General features: G+C 41.7%; 1 protein-coding gene across 2 annotated transcripts; it reads left to right on the top strand.

The window, feature by feature from the left end:
* Positions 1 to 472: 472 nt before the first annotated feature.
* Positions 473 to 24,533, top strand: pgm5 (phosphoglucomutase 5). 2 transcript variants are annotated; one of them, XM_079269424.1, is made up of 11 exons: positions 473 to 1,055; positions 2,740 to 2,902; positions 3,078 to 3,224; positions 3,319 to 3,444; positions 3,550 to 3,740; positions 4,776 to 4,930; positions 12,390 to 12,505; positions 15,779 to 15,914; positions 16,531 to 16,714; positions 20,392 to 20,529; positions 22,971 to 24,533. In XM_079269424.1, the coding sequence occupies exons 1-11, from the start codon at positions 828 to 830 to the stop codon at positions 23,058 to 23,060; spliced, it is 1,674 nt and encodes a 557-aa protein (XP_079125550.1). In that variant the 5' UTR covers positions 473 to 827; the 3' UTR covers positions 23,061 to 24,533. The 2 variants fall into 2 exon arrangements, with proteins under 2 accessions (XP_079125550.1, XP_079125549.1); XM_079269423.1 differs by having other exon boundaries at positions 473 to 1,085.
* Positions 24,534 to 25,037: the final 504 nt, after the last annotated feature.

The following is a 25,037-nucleotide window of genomic DNA, read 5'->3' as shown; positions in this document are numbered from 1 at the left end:
AGACTGCTGCAGCCTTCTGCTGATGGCCTAACCTGCACGCGGAGCAGCAAATAAAACAATGCACTGTCACTGATTCGATTCCTTTTTTTGTTTTGTTGCATTAAAAAGCCACACTAACATACTAACACACCAACATATATCCTGCAAGAGAGCTGAGAGAACTGTAGATCCTGAAACAAGTTTCAAATGAAAAATGTAAAGGAGTTCAGTTCAGTGCTGTCATTCCCCCACTGATAAACTCCTATAAGTGACTCCAGTCACGGCTCGCGCCTTCATACCGGGCAGTGTGGACGGCACAGACACGAGCAGTGTCCGGTTGCAGAAAGGGTCCCGACACAATCCCCCCGGTCCACCCCCGCCCCCCCCCCCCCCCCCCCCCCCCCCCACGGCATCAGTCAACGGTCTATTTTTGGCCGGAGGCTCAGCTGATTGCGGGCCTTGAAGATTCTGTCCCTCCCTGCTTTTTTTCTCTTGTAGTCAGTTGTTCGGGCTTATTAGGAAAAGAGGGAGTTGTCTAACAGCTAGAGGAGAGTTTTGCTGAATGTTACTGAGGGATGCAGCTGTGAAGGGCGTCCACGTACATTGCCGAGGTGATTTTCTGTCTGGGTGTGTTTTCATCCCTGCGTGGGACTGCTGTCACTGCTCTTCTTCTCCTCGGGCGGGGACACAACGACTGTAACTTCACTTTTACAGGCCGCTAGTTCGCCACATGACAACAAAGCTGCCGTGACTCTGGTCGGAATACAAGCAGAAGCCGAACTTCAGCAACTAACTTCGGCGTCCCCCCCCTCCCCCTCCCCGCCCCGCTGGGTCCCCTCAAAAGGAGGATGGAGACGAGCCCCATCCCGGTGGTGACGGTCCAAACCGCCCCCTTCGACGACCAGCGGCCCGGCACCAACGGGCTGCGGAGGAAGACGGCGGTGTTCGAGGGGAAGAAGAACTACCTGCAGAACTACGTCCAGAGCGTGCTGTCCTCCATCGACCTGCGGGACCGACAGGGCTGCACCATGGTGGTGGGCAGCGACGGCCGCTACTTCAGCCGAGCTGCCACCGAGGTGATAGTGCAGATGGCAGCTGCCAATGGGGTAAGAAATAGGGAGGGGGGGTGACCCACAGTCCCGACATAGGCCCACAGAGACAGGGAAGCATTTGTTCCAATTTGTCAACATACTTGAAACCCTCCCAACTGTGCATACCTCTGACATTTTTGCTTGTTAAAACTAAAAGTCAAATGAATATATGGCAGTATATCTTTAACAGGAGTTGTTGCAAGTAATCAGTTATGAAAGTAAATCCAAATGTGATAGCTGCTTATTGCTGCAATGAAGAAAAAGGGATTACATCAACTGAATGAACCTGTTTTACTCAAAGAAGTGCACATTTTGGCTGTAGCCCAGGGTCGCGAGATCATTACCAGAGTAGGAAATAAGAAAAAACAAAAGAATGATGCTTTTTTTCCTAATATTTTCATTTTTCTTGTAAGATAGTGTATAGTTATATGTCTCCAAGTCTTTAAAAGTAAAAAAAAAAAAAAGAAAGTTTGAGAAGTGGAAAATCCCAACTCATATAGACATGCAGCTAAACATTGTTTTAAGGGCTGTAACCCATAAGAACAGCGATTATGTGACCTTTAAGTTATTTGGCTGATAAATGCTGTCAGCAGATTGTTCCACAACTTCTTAGAAAACATAGGCTGGTTCGTTGGACTTTGGATTTTTAAATCACGTATTGTATTGCATGGTTGGTCAACGGCTCACGTTATCACGTTAGCTCATCCTCATACAGACGTGACCGCTTCACTTTAGGGAAAAGTAATAATCGGTGGTATTGACACACGCAAACCCGTCCAAAATGCGTGTGAACTCGAAAGTGTCTGCAGCAGACAAATGAAAATAGGAAGACAGAGGGAGAGAGGCAGCTCATGTTAAAACGCTTGCTCTGAGGTCTTTGTGATTGGTTTGGAGAGTCTGAAGGGAAAATCTGAAGGGAATATAATTTGTTTTTGAGATCAGTCTGTTTTTTTTTCTGCTGGCCAAGCCAAGTGTCTCTTGGTGTCGGCCTTATCAGCACTTCCATCCATCCTGCTCTATTTTCCTGCCGACGTATGTCCCCCCCCCCCCCCTCTCGCCTTTCCACCTCTCCAGGGCCGAAGTTTATGCTTCGGGGATCCCCTGTCATATGGCAATGAAACAAAAGTCAGGCAACACTTGCAGATAACCCACCAAGTGCCGGGACTATCTCTCTTACACTGCAACATGCCGGATGCTGGGAGGATACACTGACGTCGGGAGAATAAATTCCTCTCCAGTGAGGATACTTTTATTTAGAATAGCTGATATGCAGGGGAATTATGGGATGCTGGTGGTATTACCACTTTAAAAGTAGCATACACATTATAAATAGCAGCTCTGTTATTTCGGCACCCTCTTGAGGCAGATCATTTTGCTGTTTTAAAGCTGCCTGTCAGTTAGTCACCTGTAGAATGATGCAGTGCTTTGAGCCCGTGTTGCTTTTAGACCCAGTTGGACAGATGGGCTCTTGAACTTTTTCAGGTCAGCATCGTTTTCTTTTCTTCTATTTTTTGCGTCACAGCGATCTGAAGAAACACTTCCCCTGACATCAGTTTTGAAGTTCCCCTGCTTCATTTCATTAGCTTCTTAGAAAACATTTTAACAATAGGTGACTGCCTGGATTGATGTGCGACTCACGTTGCTCCCGTTTAAAATCTGCTCCGTGCAGATCGGTCGTCTGGTAATCGGTCACAACGGCCTCCTGTCCACGCCTGCTGTTTCCTGCATCATCAGGAAGATCAAGGCCATCGGCGGGATCATCCTGACAGCCAGTCACAACCCCGGAGGCCCCGCTGGAGACTTTGGAATCAAGTTCAATGTGGCAAATGGAGGTGAGCACTGAGAAAGAGTGCTTGTTTTTCTGATTCTCCCAGTTGCTTTTTCAAGTCAAAGGTAGAGGATTGAACACATCTGTGAAGTCAGGGATCGCTTGTTTTTTCACTGGACAAAAATGACAGTGTTCGGTACGTTTACACATATTCATGTCTGTCTTTCTTCGCGTGGTAGGCCCGTCTTCGGACACAGTGATGGAGAGGATCTACCAAGTGAGCCGGACGCTCGAGGAGTATGCAATCTGCCCCGATCTCCGCATTGACCTGTCGAGGCTGGGAAGACAGGAATTTGACCTGGAGAACAAGTTCAAACCTTTCAGAGGTACGATACTCACTCTCTGTTTTCCTCTTTCTTAACTGCATACAAACAAACACATTGCCATCCGGTACTAACAACCTCTTCTCCGTGTTTCTAGTGGAGATCGTAGACTCAGTTGAGGTGTATCTACAGCTGCTGAGAAGCATCTTTGACTTCAATGCCATTAAAAGTCTTCTCACAGGACCAGATCAGCTCAAGATACACATAGATGCCATGAACGGAGGTCAGACAATTCATCCTCTACCTTACATAGCGCCTGAGCTGTTGTCAATGTTACTGGAGATCAAACTGTTTCTGTATTTTCTCCTCTCCTCACGTTGTGTTACAGTGATGGGCCCCTATGTACGCAGGATCCTGTGCGACGAGTTGGGAGCTCCTGCTAACTCCGCTGTCAACTGTGTCCCCCTGGAGGACTTTGGTGGCCGACCTCCAGAGCCCGGCCTGACCTACGCCACCTCTCTGGTCGATGCCATGAAAGGAGGGGACTTTGGCTGTGGAGCTGCATTTGATGCAGATGGGGTAAGACGTCTGATTTCTGTCTTAAAACATGCCCGGAGGGGATATTAAACGTTTTTTAATCTCAATTTGAAGCGTTTATATGTCATGTGTCAAATTCACTTTGTTCTCTTGTAGTAGAGGAGCACATCCCCAAAAAGGGCTAATAGTTTTCAACCCGAGGTAAAACAAAGTACGACCATGTTTTTTCATAACTGTGAACTATTCCGATTTTTTTTATTTAACAGATTATGACTAATTCTGTGTCATTAGACTCCACCCATAGATACCAGAGAGAGCCTTATTTATTTTTTATTTGTTATTGTTTGCTCATTGATAACAGGAAGACAAGCAATGGGGCTGAATAATTCTGTATCCACGATGATCCAACAAGCAGCTCACTTTTTCCACCATGTCATCCAATAGTCATTTCTACTGTGCGCACACACACACACATACGCATCCACACACAGATAGGCACACACATACACACCGTTGGCTGAGTAAATTAGCTTAGCATCAGGAGAATTATGTCATATCTGCTCTGTTTCTCCCACCAGGATCGCTGTCTTCACAGTCATTAGCACCAGTGGTTGTAATCTTACTGTGTGAAGGTTTCTTTTTTTGGGGCTCGCTGTTACATAATACCGTAACTAACATCCACCGAACTTGAAAGAGTCATTGTGATTGTCGGGAAAAAAAAGGTTTTTCAATTATTTGTGTCAAACATTTCTTTTTGCAGCAGAACTGCAAATCCAACTTTACTGAATTTGATGGCGACCCAATGGCTATGCTTTGCAACTGTTAGCTGAATGGATTTACACTCATAATGTTTTGAATTAATGTACTATATGCAGAATTATTAGGACAACAAAGAAGTCTGTGAGACATAGAAATGAGCTCGGAGGATAAATTCATTGTTCGTTTTGGTCTCTTCATGGTATGAGTTGACTTGACAGTAAGTAAAATATAGAAGAACACCAGCCTTATTCTTTGTCAAGTTTAGGATCACTAAAAAGTAGACTCACTCTCTATTGTATTGTACTGTGCTGTTGTCAGGACCGGTACATGATCCTCGGAGAAAACGGCTTCTTTGTGAACCCGGCAGACTCGGTGGCCATCATGGCCGCCAACCTCTCCACCGTCCCCTACTTCAGACAGCTGGGAGTCAAGGGCTTTGCCAGGAGTATGGCCACCAGCACGGCCCTCGACAGGTACAACACACACTAACGCGCACACACACACACACACACACACTTAGTAGATCCAAAGTGTCCACGGGTAAAAAGGGACAGGAGCAGTCCGATTGATTTGCAGCCTTTAACAGTGCAATCAGACCAATGTTTTGACTCGACTGTGTTTTCATCAGAGTCAAAGTGGAAAAAGACACAAGGCAACAACACATATATAGTCAACCTAGACCAGGTGTACAATCGTCATTGGATAATTGGTCGAAAAGCATTTGAAATCTATTGGGCAATAGATAGTTCATCATGTGCTGCTGCGGTTTACGTTGAGATCTAAGAGGTTTTACCGTCACACCACCTCGACCTCTCTCCACAAACTCCTACAGCAGCCCAATCTCTGATTAAGACTCGCCCACTATGAATAAGGCTGTGAGATCACATACAAACACCTCCCAACACACACACACACACACACACACACATTTACTCACTGCCTATAAATAATGACCGTTATAGGCGAGCAGAGGGTGCTGAGTGAGAGGATGTGATCATCCAGGAGGAGGGATCCCAGCACTGCACCCCAGTGAGGAAGTGTGTCATTTAATACGATGAGGGAACCAGAAAAGATTCAGTGTTCATGCAATTTTTAGTTTTCTCCATAAAATATCACTTGAGTTCATAAAAACTATTACAAAATATTATGTGAGTGTTTCATTTTAAAAATGGAACTATTAATTTTTCTTAATTTGCGGTGAAAATCCAATATGGGTCTCCTATCTGACGAATATAGAAAGAAGAACGCATGCATGTGCAACTGTGGCTCATAAGAACTGTATTCATTTGCAAATATTTTGCATGATCAAAGTATATTTTTGGGGGAAAAATATTGATCATTGTCTTTTGCACAGAATGTTCATATTGTACATGAAACTTCAACTTGATTACATTTTTTTCATTGTAATATTGTCAGTCCTGGACTTCTGCAACTGGATGGCTAAGATTAGGCAAATAAAATGTCTTGCTAAAAGAATATTTCAAATCATTCTGACGGTGTATGTTTTTGTTTTGTCCAAACTGAATGTGGTGCCGTCAGCTCAGTCATCACGGTATCCTTGATTCTTGGCGAAGAGTCTGTAGCGGCGGGAGTTGCTGTCTGTCACGTTGTCTTTTTTAATCCAAGTGGGGGACCCAACATGTGAAATGTCCACATTCTACACAGTGGCTTAGATATCAGGGGAAATGGTTGAATAAGAAGAATGTAATTCACCACCTTAACTTCCACACCCATGCTTTCTTATGCAGTAAAATATTTGAATGTTTGTTTTCAGTCAATTACTGGCTACTAGTTGCATTACTTTCACAGCAATATACTGTAACATTTTAACAGTAAATTATAATAAAATCAGTCAGTCGTAACAGTCAGTCGTAACATCAAATTATTGTGATATAGCAGTGTGTTGCTGTAGCATTACTGATTTGAACTGGGATTTTACAGTAAAATACCCATCAGATGATTAAAGCAGTTTGTCATAGATTTACAGTGTAGTAATCCCAGAATGCTTCAGGAAGTTCAAACTAAAATGTCCTGGTTAATAGTCCTACTGCATTGATTTCACATTAAAAGTACATGCATTGTGAAATATAACAGTTAAAGCCTGTGAAGTGATAAAAGTGTAATTTATTGTGAAATATCACAGTTAAAGCCTGTGAAGTGATAAAAGTGTAATTTATTGTGAAATATTACAGTTAAATCTTGTGAAATTCAGGTAATAATTTACAGTGGTGAACATCAAACTATTTCTCATATTGGTATCGTACACTGCCCGGAAACATTTAGTAAATCACTGACTAGTTGTATGAGCAGGATTCATGTGTGTGTGTGTGTGTGTGTGTGTGTGTGTGTGTGTGTGTGTGTGTGTGTGTGTGTGTGTGTGTGCGCATTATTAGCACTGGCAGACATTAAGGAAGTGACCTCACTGCCGATCCCGATCTCTCTGGGTTTCACAGTTACAAGTGAAGCTTAAATATGTGAAGTAGGATGTTACATCACAGACAGAATTATTGGTAGAGACTCCAACACACACACACACACACACTCACACACACACACACACACACACACACACACACACACACACACACACACACACACACACACACACACACACACTTACTGTAGATAAAATGTCCTTTTCATCAGTTACGACTAAAAATATCTCCTTCATCTCTCTTTGTCCATTTTCTCAGCATTTGCCTTTTTTGTATTGATAAAAGCCTAAAGTGTCGACGTACTTACCAGTGTGGTGTCTGACTCTGGAGTCGGTCCAAGTGTCGGCCTTTTTAGGAGAGCCAGTGGCCCCTGTGTGTGTGTCTGTATGCAGAGTGTTTAGACTGAGCAGTCCTCCCTGCCGTGTGTTTATGCATAGTCAAGCAAACAGTGTTATAAAAGCCTTGATAAATGTACCGGTTTACGGACTGTATGTAGTTGTGTGTGTCCAGAGGAAATAAGGTCAAACGACAGAGAGAAGGAGGGTGCAGATGGGTTCAGATGGACAGGAGGCCGGAGTTTAAGGTGTAAAATCTCGGGTAGGCTGAGGGTGTCCGTCGGACTGTGTTGTGTCTCTCTGTGCAAATACAACAAGTCAGGGCTGATGCAGAGAGGGAGCGAGGGAGGGGTCGGAGGAAGAGAAGGTGGGGAGGGGAAACTTTGGTAAAGGAAACATCTGCCTCTCTTTTAACCGTTCCAGGGGATGGGAGGATGTAGGGAGAAGAGAGGGCTGAGCTGCTGGTGTGCCCGTTACCAGGATGAAGTCAGACTTCTTGACCTGAATCATTGATTAGCATGGAGAAGTAGAGTGGTGAAATGTTAAATGCTGTTTTTTATTTCTGTTGTGCTGGTTACTAGGATGATAAAGATCAATTAAAAGACTGTTTTGTTTCGCACATCTGCCTATGCTTAAGCCCTTGTGGGACTTTAAAGTCAAGAGGCTCAACTCCAGCACCCCAGTGGGCAACCAAGAGCTCTCATCCAATGTTTCCATGGGACTTAAGGATCTGTGTTATATGGTGGAGAATTAGAAAAACAAGCCAAGAAATGATAAACTCGATAGATTGGCAGAGATGAGAGTCATTTTGGCCTGATGTGGCATCAATGTGTCATTGTGCTATTATAGAGCACTGGTTACCAACTATGTTTGTCTAACAAACCAAACAAGAACCCTTCAGCAACACCACCAGTTATGTTCCATATATGTTCATTTAAATTGACTTTCTGCTCGGTGTTTTTTTAGAAGTTTGTATTCGGACTACTAATACTACTACTACTAAGTTTTCAAATACTCTTAATCGTAACATATGTTGTAAAGTTGTTTCAAACTGAGAAGTGTGTCCGGAGCAGTCCGCCTGATCCCAACCAGACCATACCAGAGTTCTGGTGTCCCAATGTTGCCACGGTTTAGTTTATTTGTAGAGCTGAAAATCTGAGCAATGGTAAAAAAAAAAAACCTACTCAGAAAAAATGTGAAATTCTGTCATCTTGCTCACATTTTGTAATATGCACCAATATTTTGATGGGACGCAAGCTGCAGAAGGTAGCCAACTTAAACATTAACCCAACAAGCGCATTCCTCCCCCTGATGAAATATTATTTGATGAAACATTTATATTTTTGACACGGTTTTGGAAAAAGCCCAGAAAACAGTTTTGAAACAATATCAGAAAGGTATTTTGATCACGCAAAACAATGTAAGTAACAGCCATGACCATTTACAGAAATCATCTCAACTTTAATTTAAGTTCTTCACTTTCTAGGATTTTCAGTGTTGGCCACCATGGCAACATCTTCAGGGTGTTTTTAATGTGTAGTCCAGCGAGGGTTCCTGGTTCAGGTCAAGAAGAATATTTCAAGCCCAAGTAAAGCTCCAGCATGCTGCACTTTTTGTCTGAATGCCAGCCTAAAGCTTTTAAGTTCAGGGTGAGCTCTCTTCAGAGGGGGGAGGTGAGGAGAGAGGCCACTGGAAGCTATGTTTGGTGAAATATCAAGCCAAGGCCAAAAGCTGGCAATATTTCACTCCGCAGATTCTGCATACCTCACATTACTCCTTTCTATATCCCGACATATACAAGATAGAGACGGAGAGAAAACAAAGGAGATATTGGTTGATAAGTGTGTACACGTGTGTATTTATTGTCTGTGAAGTCATACTGTAGGTGTGTGTGTGTGTGTGTGAGAGTTTGTAATCCTGAGCTTTGAGCCCAGTCAGGATGATGGAAGCTGTTCATGAAACCTCTGTCTGCTCCTTCACCTTACGGGGGCAAAGCATCATTCTCATGACAGACCTTTTTCGATCTCTGTACCATTTCATTTCATCAGACTGACAGGAGGGGTCTTGCAGAAAGTTTTTTTTTTTTGGGCATAGTAGCGTCATCTCTCGCTGCAGTGATTTTGATTTGATTTATGGATAAAGAAGACAGAACAATCCAAGGGATGACGTTTGAACCCTTCTTTCCGACGTGGTCCCTGATGTCATAGAGAACAGGACAGACAATTACACATAACATGCACAGAAGCAACAACACCAAGGACGTCGTACGAATGAAAAACAACAGAAATGAACGTAACAAGGAGCTTTTTTATGCGACACGGAAACTTAAGTTCAAGGCGTAAGGCACTCTTTGATAGTGCTCTCCCATCATGAAGAGAAATGCATCAGGCATCTTACAAGATCTCTACGTTAAAGCCAGATTTGTTTAAAGATAAGACCTTCCAAGTTTATTCCTCGTGTCTGCCAGCATTTGTTTTGTTCAGGCAAAGCCTGTGAAGAGAGAGGCAGAACCCTCTGAGCCTGGCTGGCCTGAAACAGTGTACTGTATCTCAATCAATGTGCTTGTGTTTGAGTATGATTGGATGCATTTGCCTCCGTTTCATTTCCAAAGGAAGCTTATTCTGGTGGATCTAAAACCAGACAATAATGTGTGTTTGAGTGAGTTAATGCTGTTGTTCAGTTCAATCCTCAAACTTGAGTAAACAGGATTTTCTCACACTGTTTGTTCCCGACACTTTTGCAACACAAACGCAGCGCCGGTGGGGTCAGTTCCAGTGCTTATGTTGGTCGTGTACGTGTCGTTTGAAACGTCAAAGGCTCGTCAGGCCAGAGTTTCTGTTTTCCTTCCATTTCCGGAATGCCAGGCTTTCCGTTCCAGCTCTCGCTTCCCCAGAGGGGAATACAGTTGGTTACTCTTATTTGGTACGTTATCCCATTCTCATCTAAACAACTGTGCCGGGCACTGAGGAGTTTATTTATGTGCATGATGATTGTGTGGATGTGTACGACCACTTAAAAAACCCTGAAACCCACCCACATCTGCCTATATATATATTGCACCGTGAATTCCAACAGCATCCAACGGTTAAGCATTTGAGATTGGCAGCTCGACATGTTTGTTTCTCCGGGCGCAACAACTGTTTTGTTGCGTTGAATATTTCTTCCAGCCATTCTTAGCTGAGTCCTGGGAATATTGTGTTTACATTTCGCGGCAGTTACTGAGGAGGTGGAGATGATGTGGTTGAGGAGTGATGCGTGGGGATTGGGGAGGACACTGAGCAGTCATCTTTGTTGCAGACTAAATATCTCTACAAGCAGGCTGAGAATGGTAACTTTCATAATACAATATTGTAGCGATTGCCTCCCCTCTCCCCTGTTTCACAGAGACTCAATGGACTTCCTCATGCAGAGTGTGTTTAATCACTTTTTCTGAAAAGATGAAACATTTTAGTTTGGTTCTTTGTCCATAATCTAAGCTGCATCGGGATCTATTACTACACTGAACAATACAAATATAAGAGCATCATATTAATAATGATGAAGCAATGATTATTTTGCTGGCATTCAACAGTCAAAATACTGTTTCAAAGCTTTTTTCCCCACACTGTCAGGAAGATAATTTCCTTAAAAACGTTTTAGCCTGAAAACAGTTACCTTTAAACTTGCATTCAGTGATTGTTTGGCCAATGCTGGGCGGCAGAAATAAGCAACACAAAAACAACACAAACATATCACCTTTATCCAGTTGGCGTGATGCATTTCTCCGTTATGATGATGAATACTCACTTCTCTTACAGCTCCTGAGGAAAATATCCGTCTCTTAACAGCTGCTAAATGCTCCGCTATGTTCACCGGCTAGTCGCTACCTTTGTCTGACCTGCCGTCAGGTGCCGAGTAGATAGCGTGCAGTGGGTTTATCAGAGCTTCTTTTGCGGAGAACAGCTGCATGCTGCTGCTGGAAACTATGCTGTGAGAGCGTTAAGAGTGAACCAAAACAGTTGCGGGTCGTAAACTGAAAACAATGACATGAAAGTTGCTGAAATGCTCCGTAGAGCTGAGGGAGACTGCGGAGTTGGGCGACAACACGCTGTGTGGGTTTAACACTACGTGAGACTCCTTTCACATTCAAGAGGTCATTTGAACTATTCTTATGAGAAAAATGTTGATTAAAATAAGGCTTAGTCCACCGTGTATACTTTGTGCACGTAGCTGTAGAATGTGAACTCTCCCAAAGGTCAGTGAAAGCTTCAGATTCCAGAAACAACAATTAGGACATGGCCGTGGTGTCTTCATACCTACGACCACTGCTTTGACACTGTGCCAATGGCTGACCCACATGTTGTTGCTGAATGTAAATTGTCATGGTTATAAGGATTATAGCAAGTTTAGTTCAGAAAACCCAATGAAAAGCTTTTTAGTTGATGCAAGTGGAACAGAGGCCGCTAGAAGAGGAGGTGGCACTTTAACTCCATGTCAAAGTGCCAAGATCTCATTCTTCTCATTGCTGCTGATTTAGTTTATTATTTGATATTGTGTGATTTTAATTTCATTTTATCCAAACGTGTCAACCCTCTTCTCAAAATGTACTGCTTTGTATCATGTTACAGTAACTCCATTGTATTCAGCCAAATACTTCTCTGTATATTTGCACTGACAAGTTTTATGAGACTTTCTCTTTGCCCTTTTCCCCTCTCGTCTGATTCTTTGTGATGTCTCTCCTCCCACATATTGCAATGTGTTCACCTTTATCCGTCCCCGGGGCCCAAACATACAGAAATACACAGTAACATAGAAACTCTCTCCCCACACACACACACACACACACACACACACACACACACACATACACACACACACACACACACACACACACACACTGCCTCTGCTTCTCTCCCCATGCGAGTATATGGCTCAGGTTCAAAGCAAACATCGGCTAAAAGGTTAACTCACTTTATTCTTGCTGCCTTATTAAGTTATTGGATGAGCTGGTGGCAGATTACGCTTGTCATACAACATTTGGTTTGCTTTATTTCAAAAGGTCAGAGGATTGTTTGTAGCTCTGTATCAGAACTGAGAAAGGCTGGCGTTAGATATGAGAGATGAATACATTGTGTGTTTATGAGCATGAAGTACGAGCTTTGTTTCTCTCCGTATGTTCGTAGGGTTGCCAAAGCCATGAAGCTGGCGCTGTATGAGACTCCCACGGGCTGGAGGTACTTCGGGAACCTGATGGATTCTGGGCGTTGTTCCCTCTGCGGGGAGGAGAGCTTTGGGACAGGTACGATCCCTTCTGCTACGGCCCACTCACTCACAATCCAGAAAACACACTCCACTCATAAAGACAATGCTCAAAGTCATCGGAACAGAAATCCGACGACTACAGATACAAAGCAGGAGGAGCCTTTTAGCGTGTGAGGAGAAGGTCACTGATTCAAATCCCTGGACCTGTTTGTGAGAGGGTGTGCGACTGAGACATCCCCTCAGCAGCAACGTTTGTTGAGGTTTCTGCCAACAAGGCCATCGCTAGAAGACTGCACTGGCCCGCTGCTGCTAACTGTTAGGGGCTTGCTGAATATACGTGTGGTCAGTCAATCTTCTCTCGAAATTAAAGGGAAATTGCAGTTTATAGCAATCTTTGATATTGGTTATGATAATACTTTAATCAGTTATTTCAGCAACTTGGGAATACCAGTGACAAGAGAGACAATATACCAGTGACATCACTATAATGACGTCCAACGGACAAAGAAACATCAGCGGGGACATTCGGACAGTCTGTAAGTGGATGTTGTGATGGCTGCACTGGTAGGTACGTTTCAGAGACTGTGAGACCAGAAAGCCTGGTTTGAAGTGGATCCATGGGTTTAAAAGCTTATCAGATTCCGAAATACTGCACAGCGGTTTGAATAAAGACAGGAGTTTACTCTGGAAAGTTATTAAAGTGGAAATCATTTTATCCTTCAGGAATGTGCCCAACACGGTGCATCGCCTAATGATGTTGAATTGCTTTGCTGGAAAGGTTGAGCCAGGTTCAACTTTTCGTGACAGCACTTTGTCACAGCACACCTGCAGCGGCAACGCGGTCTCAATGAAATGAATGTGGGTTTGTGTTTTGTTGTGCAGTACTAATATCTGTCTCAACTGGCTTAGCCAGATTTTCGAAAGCACTTTATTTTGAGGTGAAGCTGAACGAGCGCACAGATGAAATGTCGGTAATAAAAACATTGAGCTCTCGTCCATTTTATTTATATATATCGTCAAATCACAAATTGTACACCATATGACACCCACTACCCTCAGGTCAAAGCTGAACCAGAAAGTGGTGCTGTAAACGGCGATGTTTACAAAGAACGCTCTGTGTAATCATTTTAATACTTCAACTGTTTACTTTTGTTTCATCCTCAAAATACGTTTGACGAACCCGAGGGCTTGTTTGAAACCTGCATCATCGTCCCTACTCCCCTCTTTTCCACACACTCAGCAGCCTGTTCCAGGTCTAGGGTTATAAGCAGTGCATCCTCGCTGCCTGTAGCTCCAGTCAGAGTCGTGTAATGGATGTGAGGGCTGTGACCCTGACTGCATGTGTAAATAATCCCCATTCTTCTGCTATAAAAGGAGACGGGGCTCCCTGAATGGCTGCAACATGCAGAGAGGATTCCAGTGGCAACTTCTGTCAATGTAGACGCACACATACACGCTCAGAAAATACAAACAACGTGCATGCACACATAATACACGCTCCTATGCTCTTGCCCTCCCCACTTCTATCTTTTTACAGCTGTTTTAATTTCACTTTTGTCTTTTCTCTTCACTTTGACATTCCTTCTTCATTCATGCTTTTAATTGGAGATGATATCTAGCTCTAAAAAGCAAGGGAACAAGGACGAACAAGCTCCATAGAATAATAAAATGGATTATTATTATTATTATAGGTGAGAAGAAAAATGGTAGTAGGTATGAACAGGATTGAAGAAAAGCTGGAAAGAGGGGGGGCGAGTTGGGAGAGTCTAAATATGAGAAGTATTGACGAGGAAGAAAAGAAATGGAAGGAGCAGAGAGCACGGAGGACGACGGGAGCTTGCTCGTTGTCTACCCATGTAAGGCCAAAAGCTCAGAGAGAGTCCTGAGTAGTAAATCATCAGAGCTGTACACCACTCCTGCTCTTTACTGACTCTCGTACACTTATTCAGACAAACACGGCATGAACTCTCGATTGCAAGTCTAAATTTTGCCAGTTCTGTCAAACTTTGCTGCGTAAGTTTTGGAGGTTTTGTGATTGTTGCCAGCTTCAGGATTTTAAAATGGTAATTCACACGACATACAGTTTAAGACAAAAGCAACATACAAAAGATTTGACCACTAAAATCAGTCTCCCCCAAAACATTGGGATATCTACAGCTCTGACTTCAGGGCTTCCTTGTTGCAGCATTACTCCGTTTATTAAGCTTTATTGTAACTTTATTTTAACAAGATTAACAGTACAGAGGAAATATTCTACAGTGTTGTAGGAAAGTTCTGTTTGTTCTTTGCTGGTATGAAGATTAGATTCGTAAATTCTACTCTCGTCTCGCTCTGTGTCAGAGAGTGAGACAAAAGTAGACAGACAGTGAGACAGGGATTAAATAATGACAACTGTCAGTTTCCTAACAGCTGTATACCGCTAGAGCCGGACCGAGTGCACTTCTTGTTGTCAGTGTTCTGTGGAGAAAACAAAAGCGAAGACTTGTTTATGCTATAAAACAGACGTAATGACACCATTACTTCATGTCCTTCTCGTAAAATAAATGTGCATGTGGCTGAAAATGACACCCGACCGCTGCGTTTGTTTTTCTGCTCCAAGCTCTGCCGTGGAAACATTACGAACATATTCAATCTTATTAAAATGTCAAAGTGCCCCCTTAACAGATACCTTTACTGTGCAGCTGTTTTCGATACCAGAGTGATTACTCCCCAGTGAAGGAGGCTGATCAAGGGTGTGAACTACTCCTCTGTTGGTGTGTGTGTGTGTGTGTATGTGTGTAGGCGTGTGTGTATGTGTGTGTGCAGCAGGAGACATGTTTTTTTGTGTGGGGATGTTCTTCACCAAGCCCAAGCACTCTCCCTGACCTGTTATTACATCGGGTTGAGTTGAATACTAAGTTAAATTCAACTACTATTTTACATTTGGTTGTTGTAAATTGTTGGATTCCTACACCATTGTCTCAACAAAACACGATAAAATTCCAAACCTGTAATTGGAGCTCTCAGTAATTCGTGAAATTGCCAAAGAAGGTTTTTTACCAGTTTTCGATGTTCTCATAATTACTGAAAATGTATATTTTGAATGTCTTGTTAATTGGGCCCATTATCTGTTCTGGATGTCCGTCTGTATATTATTGAAATACATATTGAAGTCAAGAAAAAGTGACTTTGGTTTTAGCTTTAGCTAAGGCTAGCCCTGGCTATCTGACCGTCTGGCTTTTGTGTTTGTGTCCTGACTGAATTTCCACATAGCATCAGAAGTTTATTAAGAGTTGTGGTATATTTTATTTTTTTTAAATTTCTCCTCCAGGTTCAGACCATATTCGTGAGAAAGATGGTCTCTGGTCGGTGTTGGTGTGGTTGTCCATCATAGCCGCCAGGAAGCAGGGTGTGGAGCAGATCGTCAGAGAACACTGGGCCAAGTTTGGACGTAACTACTTCTGCAGGTAATCAGCGAAATAAGTTCTCTGAATATGGAGCTGTGCTTTCATAATGAATTATGTCAGTGATTTATTTATTATTTCCCGATATTTATTGGTCTGTCTACATTGTTACTTTCCTTGTTTGAATCATTATTGAATTCATCTCAATCTACAAGCCCTGAGATTGACTTTGCTTTTCCCAAAAGTCTCAATACTTTGTATCCCTACCAAAGCCAAATATGTCTCCAAGGCCTTCACCGTCGCCCATTTCTCTTCCAGTCCTCCTCACTGGTTGTCAGTTGTTCTTATTTTAACTTCTCCCATGTGACAGGCAGAGATAGTTCCTGCAGTCAATGTTCCCACAGAGAGCGTTCCTAATTTGACGTAGATTTCCCACAACATGAAGATGGAGAGGCCATACAGGACAGGCCAAGGACCAGATCCCAAAACAGCCCACAAAACACAAACATCTGTCATCATTTTGAGGAAAATCAATAAATCACCCTGATAACGCTTGCAGTTTAGGGCCATTTGAAGTAAAAGCAACACTGTAAAAATGTATCTTCATCTGAGACAAATTGTTTTCCTGAAAGATTTGTTCTACTAAGCATCTATGTGTTTGTGTGTTGGTTCTTGTCAGGTTTGACTACGAAGGCCTGGAACCACGCGCAGCCTTTTACCTGATGAGGGATCTGGAGTCAGTAATCACGGACAAAGCATTCACCAGCCAGAAGTTTGCCGTGGGAGACCACGTATACAGCGTGGAGAGGGCCGACAACTTCGAGTACATCGACCCTGTGGATGGAACAGTGGCTCGAAACCAGGTCAGTCTGGGATAAGAGAGGGAAGATAGAACATAGAAAATAAATGAATCCAATGAAATTAGAGAAGTGGAAAAGGAGTATTACTTTCATAATACATACAGTACAGATAAACATAACGGTCATATTATAGCTGCTTAACGTCACTGAGAATTTAGCCATATTTGTAGATATTTTTGTAATATTTTAGCTAGAACTGAAAATCTAGATCTACTTATGTCTTTTTTTCTTTGTTTAGAAAAGTAAAAATAAATAAATATGACATAAATATTATGCATTTTGGCTGTATACCTGCTCATCCTGATAAAAATGTCTCACCCTATGTGTGATGGTTACCATTAAATAGCATGCAACTACATGAACATGTCTCAAGTGTATTGTTCTGGTAGCATATGCCACTCATGCAATGTTTCTGGCTCTGGTCCATATTTGGACGGATACAAAAGGCTCTGTTAAGATTCAAAAAGAGTTGACCGGTGTGGTGTTGTATCATATATTAACAAATATATTGCATAGTATGGCTACCCAACGCCCAAAATAAAATTTAAAAAAAGTAACAGGCACATTCTTTACTTTGCTGGCGCTATATTCAAACCAGAGATTTGTTGTATTTGTAAGCATCTGGCTTAATGCAGTTTGTTAGGTCCTTTCCTTTTTTTTTTTCACTGACTCAAGACCTGTAGCAATTTAGATCAACCAACTGGAAAATGAGGTGGATCCGAAAATGTGTTTCAAATCAGGTCGTTCAGTTGTCATGGGATCAGGAAAGCATCTTAAACAGGCACACACACTCACACTAACACCTTCTCTGTGCTCCCTTTCAAACACTCACTCGTCAGCCTTTTCTGAGCTAGACCACCCACTAAGCTTCAATGTTGTCTCATTAGAGAGGTTCCATGTTTGGACATGATAGTACTTCATTAATTTCAAACCATAAACATATGCATACACACATAACATACAGCACACACACACACACTCTCGGTCATATACCCTCCTCTCTCCCTCCCTTTCACAGTCTGTGAAGTTTACCCAGCTGACTCCCTCTGTTCTGTGTGGAAACTCATTCCTGGCGTCGACACTTCTTAGCCTCTACCCCGCCTAATACCACACACACACACACACACACTGTGCACTTTGGTGTATGTCAGTTGTCCCTGTGCAGAAGTGTGAACACATGCATACTCTTGCATGGCCTTGCCATGTTCACACTGTTGTTCACACACAAGGTAGTGTCTGCAATTCGTCCGCCAACTTCCCCTTATGTACCTTCACAGCAATAAAGGTCTCACTGTCCCGCTGTGATTACTTATCCGTGTTACCATGGTTACAGCAGCTCCACAGCTCGTTCGTCAGTCACCCCAAAATGTGATTTAACCTCAGTGGCAAATCCTCAGCATCCCAGTCACCCCAGTGTGTGTTATTACAGTACAGCAAACATTCCTGCCAGGACAGAATTATATCAGCTGTCGTCTCACTTGCAGTCTTTCCACTGCAAGTGTGTTTAAAGGGGGGGGGACAAGTTGGCACATAAACACACACACACACACACACAAGACAAAGCATGGGGGATTTAAACAGCAGTGGAATGGCAGCCTTTTGTCTTCGACTACTGAACTAATTCTGCATTGTCTGCATATCAGACAGATAGATAGTGGATAAATACAAATCATTGCCATAGAACCTACATAATACCTAAATGCAGATACTGCACTATTGCAGATGCTGCACTTTTGGAAAATTTGAGAAGGCCTATATACCAACAAAATGTGTTTTTTTCAGTAAAAGTCAGAAATATTTGGTTTTGCTGATTTACAGTTGTGGGAGTTAAGTGAATCTGTTCGGTGTAGCTGTGTTTTTGTAAATGACTATGGCTTCATTCGTTAATAACTGAATTAACAAACTGAATTACCATTTTCAGTCGATGAAAATTGATATGCCGGTATATTCAATATACAGATAACAGCTAAGGAAAATGGACAAGTAAATGTAGTTTTAGCTTTAGCTAAGGCTAGCCCTGGCTTTCTCACCAGCTAGCTATGCGAGCTATGTAACATTAGCTAGCTAGCTAGAGTTCAGGGGTTTGGCTTTTACCTCAAATTTGAAACTGGAATGTTTACATTTCTATGCTATAATATTTTGTATCTATTAAAACAGATGTCAAGTTCAGGTCATCACTCAATTGTGGCCAGAAATGTACTGCATTTTGCCTTTGTATAACTGAATAGATAGACAGAGACAGACATACACACACTGTGGTTGGTATGCGCTCCCACTCAGGGCCTCTGAACTTTGCAGCGGACATTGTTTTTAACATTAGTCAGCCTCCTGATAACCGCTTCTCTATTGTTAGAGATGAGCTGACACACTCACAAATAGAAAGACAGGCAGGCAGACAGACGGACATCTTTCATTATCACTGTCTCTCCTCACCTGGACTCTGACATGGTACACTGCTGAGCTAAACTGATTATGAGGAGGGCTTTACTTTACTTTTATTAAGACTGTCTATCAACTATGAAGCTGAGTCACAGTTTGAAGACGAGTAAATTGTTCTGTGATGGGGTCATACTGTCATACTGGGGCAGTAGTTTGTTAATAGTTTGTTAAACTCTTCTGTACTATACTAAGAATAAACTACACATCATTTGTCAATATCAAGACGTATGTAGCAGCCTACTTTTAGCCCTTATGATGAAATGAATGTTTTGACAGCACTACCTTGGACAATTACTCTCAGTCAAGTTGATCAGACCATCCTGTAAAAAGTGTCTATACGGTGTGTTTTGTTACTTATTCATGCTCTTTGCTTTTACTCAGAACACATTGCTGTCTTTTCCCTGAGCTTGTTCTTTGCTCCAGTGGGATAAGGGAAGAGGCACTGTGGAATTTAGGACAGATAAAAGCCACCACACATCCATTAGTCAAAGAGTCTTATCTTGCTTACGTCAGCTAACGTTAGCAAGAGTTGTGGTTGGTTACCCCAGTGCAACAATATCCTGTTTGTCTTGAAAATGTAGATGTTGAGTTCAAAGAGTGACCAGTAAGCTTCTACTGTTAACTCTCTGAACTTAACCTCAACTGTAAAATTGTTCTCCAGTGTCAGAATTTGAAGGAAACTGTGTAAATACAACCTCTATGAGCTGCTAAACCAACTCAATGTGGGGCTGTAGTTTATACAGTTTCTTGGGCTTACATTGAACACTAGTAGTAGTTATGACCTTACATAACATAAAGGCATTACTATGGGTAAACAAGGTCCTAGTTGAACGCAGTCCCAACAAATCACATAATGACATCTAGTGGACGTTTGTAGTTACTGCACATTTAAGAATTATTCTCTTTACTGACTCTTTCACCATTTTTCCTGTTTTATATTAACAGTATTGCCAATTTACATCATTGAACAATTCTGAATAATCATGTTTGAATTATAGGAGTGTATACACTTTCAATATGTCTGATACTAAAAGATTTGTACGGTGTGATTTGAATTAATTAACATGTAGAATTAGGTTCTACGTGTAGTTTAGTATGCAGTGCTAATAGGATTCTGTTAGACAATGGCCATTCCGACCCATTAGTCATTGTGATAATTTATCAAGCAGATGTACCAATGCGCTGAATACAAAAACAAACCAAACAATTGACAATGTGAACATTGGTTTGTATATTTCTAGGGTTTAAGGGTCGTCTTCACTGATGCGTCCCGCCTAGTGTTTCGGATGAGCGGGAGCGGTGGAGGGACGGGTGCCACCATCCGCATTTACGCCGAGAGCTTCGAGAGAGACCCCGAGAGACACAACAGAGAGACACAGGTACGGAGACAGTGGGATGGTGTGTCTGATCTGTGTCTGTTTGTTTGTGCACATAAAGGCGTTGTCACCTTACAATGGCACGACCTAAAATCACTCATCCAAAATGAGTCTTTTGATATGCAGTATTCTGGCATTCCAGTCCCCATCAATCAGATAATATCAAATCTTTATTGAATGATATGAGACAGTTGCAGAAGTAATGCATTATGATGACAGTGCTCTTGTCTGCATATATAATGTTCTGTAGACTGTAGAGACCTAATATAATATACATATAACAGATTCACAATTGGCACACCATTCTTTGAGTGATGGGATACATTTCAGTTTCCGATTACTAAATATTTAAAACTACATGAATGAAAACTACCGCACACAACCAATCATTTTCCTTCCTTCGTGCTATTCATTTCCATCACCGCTTTGTTTGTGTTCACCACCCCAGAAGCCACTTGAGTTGAAGTGTAATGTTGATCGGTGGTTCGTGTTGAATCGAACAACAAGTAGAAATTTCACTGATGGATGCAGAAACAGCCAAAGCTGTGAAACGCCTGCTAATTGACCTGTAGACTTTGGCGTGACTAGAAACAGTAGCTTCTTGTGTGGTTATGGATGTTGGGATAGGTAGCGTACTTTAACCATACGCAGCGGTTGTAAAGCTGCAGTCGTGATGGTGAGACCATCATGACGGACCACCTAACCGTACAGCTTCATCCCACAATGTGTGCTTCCTGAGGTTAATGACCCCACTTTGTGCCCTTCTGTCTACAAGTCATAAGACAACCAATGACTTCTCTTCAGCTTGCATGGAGCATGAAAGTTTGCATTTGAGCATTACCATAATTCAAACTGTATGAATGTAAAACAGATGGGACAGCATACACATCATCAAACTCGTCTTCTACTATAAACTGATTTAACTTCAAAGTGACACCACAAAGTCAAATTTTAAATCCCCAACTTCTATTCTCAGGAAAGGTGAATCCATTCATCAAGTATGGACCACCTATTGATGAGTTTTAGTCGCATCATTTCAGTCAGTAGAATGTATATTGTTTAATCCTGTCATTACATTTCCCTCATCGGCGTTGTGTGACTTACACTTAACCCTTGGACAATCTGTCATTAATGTTCGATCATAACTTAAATTGCTAATCCTTCTGCCCCTTACCCGACGCACATCAATCATCAGACACGACGAACATGCTTGCTAGGCCGAAAGCGCTTCAAATACTTTTATATACAGCTCTGTGTGTTTGTATTCCGCCCACAAGACACCGCAAATCCTCACAGAGTTTTACCCTGTTGTTGTGTTTGTACGCTTACTGAATACTATATGGTGTACCAAATGATGTGTGTGAGTGTGTGTGTTGTATTCCATCACACAACCCTGTGTAATGAAGGGTCAAAAACGACAAAACACAGAACTCCTGAGTCATATCATATCATTCTTGAGCAATATTAGTGGCATGTGCAGTGCGCCCAGTTATTTTAAGATGTTTTTAAGACGGTTTTAAATGTTTCAAGATATTTAGCTGCATGTAGCTCAGGTTATACACCTGTCATGAGGAAACTCATGTCCTCATAGCTAACATCTTTATTATTCCACCATCCCAAAAATGTTTGAATTAATCATCTCTAGCAAGTTAGAAGAACTGGTGGACAAACAAGGCGAATGCCTCTTGACGTGCTGGTTGAAACAGTTTTCATAGGGCAAAGTCAAACTAAGTCATCTGCTCTGGAATCTGTTTAGCTATCGGTTTATCTGCACCGTGTTTTTTAGGCCCCAAACTCACATGATGTCTACCACGTATGTGCTGTGTTGCACAACAAAACAAAAACACAAGGTCTGCTTGAACCACTGTAATTTAATGTGAGCGCCTCAGTGTTAAGACCAATGCTCTCATAATCTCCTAGTTATGTGTATTTAAACTGCGCTGTACAGATGCTTATAATAACCGTATGCTTATAATAACCCATATAGTTTTTGACTTGATACAATACACAATGGATTGATTTCCTCAATGAAAACAAATCTAAATTAAATCACATTTAACCAAATTGTCCAAAAAAAAACGTTGTGCAAAGGTGCAATATAATACAAACAATGCAGTAAAAAAATACAGAGGGACAATTCAGATTCAGATTCAACTTTATTGTCATTGCACAAAGTACTAAGACAACGAAATGCAGTTTTAGCATCTAACCAGAAGTGCAAAAAGAAGCAGTAAAGGTGCAGTGCAATGTGCTAGATAAATAACAGTTTACATAACAGATCAATTATAATACATTTTACTTTTTAAATTTGATATGGACATCACAGTGGCATTAGAACTGTATCATACATTTATGCACAAGGACCAGATGCACTGTGTTTAGTGTTCCACAGGAGTCCTCTTCATCATTGCTGAACATGTTTTGTGATGTGTTCTTCACTGCAGGTGGTGCTGGGTCCTCTCATCGCCATCGCTCTGAAGATCTCCAACGTGCATGAGAGGACAGGGCGCCGCGGCCCTAATGTCATCACATGAGCCACCAGGAAAACACACACCCACATGCACGCACACACATGCATCTGCTCACACATACAAAAAAATTCTAATTTCCGTACTTATTATTTGCCATTTAAAAAAAATCCTTTCTCTGTAGCTTCACTGTCATTATTTTCTTTTTTCTTCAAATGATGACTACACTGAGGGTGCTTATCTCTCAAACAGAAAGCCCAGTGTTCTCCTTTTTGTTTATTGACCGCTATCATCTGTCAGCTATCGAAAACGTAGACTATTTAGTGTCCACACCATGCAGGCGATTTCATTTTTGCCATGAATAAATAATGGAAAAGACAGCAAACCTATATGAATGTGCAGACTGACTGTTAATGTTTGTGGCTTGCAGTTATAAAGACTTATTGACTAAGGGAGTCTGAGATAAAAAAATGTATTCACAGTGCTGTTTTTGTGCAACAGTGCAGTGTTTGCTTGTCATATTGCTTGTACCTGTCCTCTCATACATGTTCATTTTTCAACCATTTAATGCAGAAGTAATCAAACTTTTGTTGAAGTATAAAATACAACAGGCGTTGCATCACAACGAATACAATAATAATAATAATTAACTTACAGTTAGTTTATGTTTGATATGAAATTAATGTCAATGCATATCTTGCTATGAATAGTGGAAATTTGTCAGACTTGTGTTTACTACCTAGGGAGAGGTTTTCAAAATGTAAAATAAAATAGCAAACGAGGCCACAGGTAATGAAAAATAAAATATATATTTTAGATTTGTTTGCTAATCTGGGTTTTGCTTTAATTTGTCACTTTAGGCCTTTGGGAAATTACATTTAACGATATTTGAATATATTTTTTCTTATTTCTTTTTCATCCAAATAAACTTTTTTTGTGTGGTATTTGCCTTTTTTAATTGAAACAGACAGGTCTAATGGGGACAAATAAAATACGTGAGATATGTTGCCTTTCGGCATTCCGTGATTTTAATTAAACATATTCGTCATAATTAGGAGCACCATGTTGTGCTGATACTATACATCATGTGGCTTTTGTTCGTCGAGCACAGCGCCGGCTTTTGAGCCGAGTGTGAAATGCGTTGAAGCTGTTATGTTGAGATAAGAAATGAAGAGGGTTGATCTTTATACGGCCTGAATGGGACGCAGAGAGCAGGAACTCATAAACACACTGATTGCCATCATTATGAGTCGAGGATATGCCAGTGGATATTCTCGAGGATGTGTTCATTCTTTTTATTTGGTTTATACGAGAGTTATTTTTATTTTATCTTTCAGTGCTCTATTACCATTCAGTACAGATACTTGAGAAAATACTTAATATTTCTCTCTTTCTATCTTGACCACGCACTCGCGCACACGTGCGTCACTAAATGCCATGGCAACAGGCGCGACCGAGGTTACTTAACCCTCCTGTTACTTTTGGGGTCAATTTGACCCCATTCAATGTTTAACGTCTCTAAATAAATAATTTACATCATTTTTTTTGCTTCATATTTAATGACTTCTCCTAATTTAACGGGGACAACTGGGTAAACATGAAATTAACATGATGATATGTTTTCAATGTCCTGTACACATGCTGTACGCATCGGTGTTCTTTGGGGTCAATTTGACCCCAGGCTGTTTTAGCTGTGTAAAACATATAAGGTCACAGGTCAGACACAAAATCTGCAGGTGCAAGCACAAGTACTTGCACCTGCGGTATATTGTCAAACAATCTACAAAGTAACACATTTGAACCAATTTGGGTTTGGTGGGGGGTGGAGCTGGTGCTACTGTGAGAGCCTGTGAGTGCTATAAAAGCTTGGTGCTTTGGGTGGTCTCTCTTTCTGCTCTCTCTCTCTCTCAACTGAAAATGACTTCTAAAGAAAGATATTCTGTCAGTGAGGTGTTGTCACAGCTCTTTGACCATGAAAGTGACATAGAGGAGGAGAATGTCTCTGAGACAGAGGATGATGTTGAGAAGGACCCTGATTATGAG

The sequence above is a fragment of the Melanostigma gelatinosum genome (genome assembly GCF_949748355.1).
Source record: "Melanostigma gelatinosum genome assembly, chromosome: 6".
In the NCBI taxonomy this organism is placed as follows: domain Eukaryota; kingdom Metazoa; phylum Chordata; class Actinopteri; order Perciformes; family Zoarcidae; genus Melanostigma; species Melanostigma gelatinosum.
This window is presented reverse-complemented; position numbering and strand designations above follow the sequence as displayed.

Excerpts from the sequence above, each read along its gene's own strand:
- pgm5 (XM_079269423.1), top strand. The coding sequence starts at position 828 with ATGGAGACGAGCCCCATCCCGGTGGTGACGGTCCAAACCGCCCCCTTC. Across the intron at positions 3,445-3,549 it reads CATAGATGCCATGAACGGAG|TGATGGGCCCCTATGTACGC; the intron begins GTCAGACAATTC and ends GTTGTGTTACAG. Across the intron at positions 3,741-4,775 it reads CTGCATTTGATGCAGATGGG|GACCGGTACATGATCCTCGG; the intron begins GTAAGACGTCTG and ends TGCTGTTGTCAG.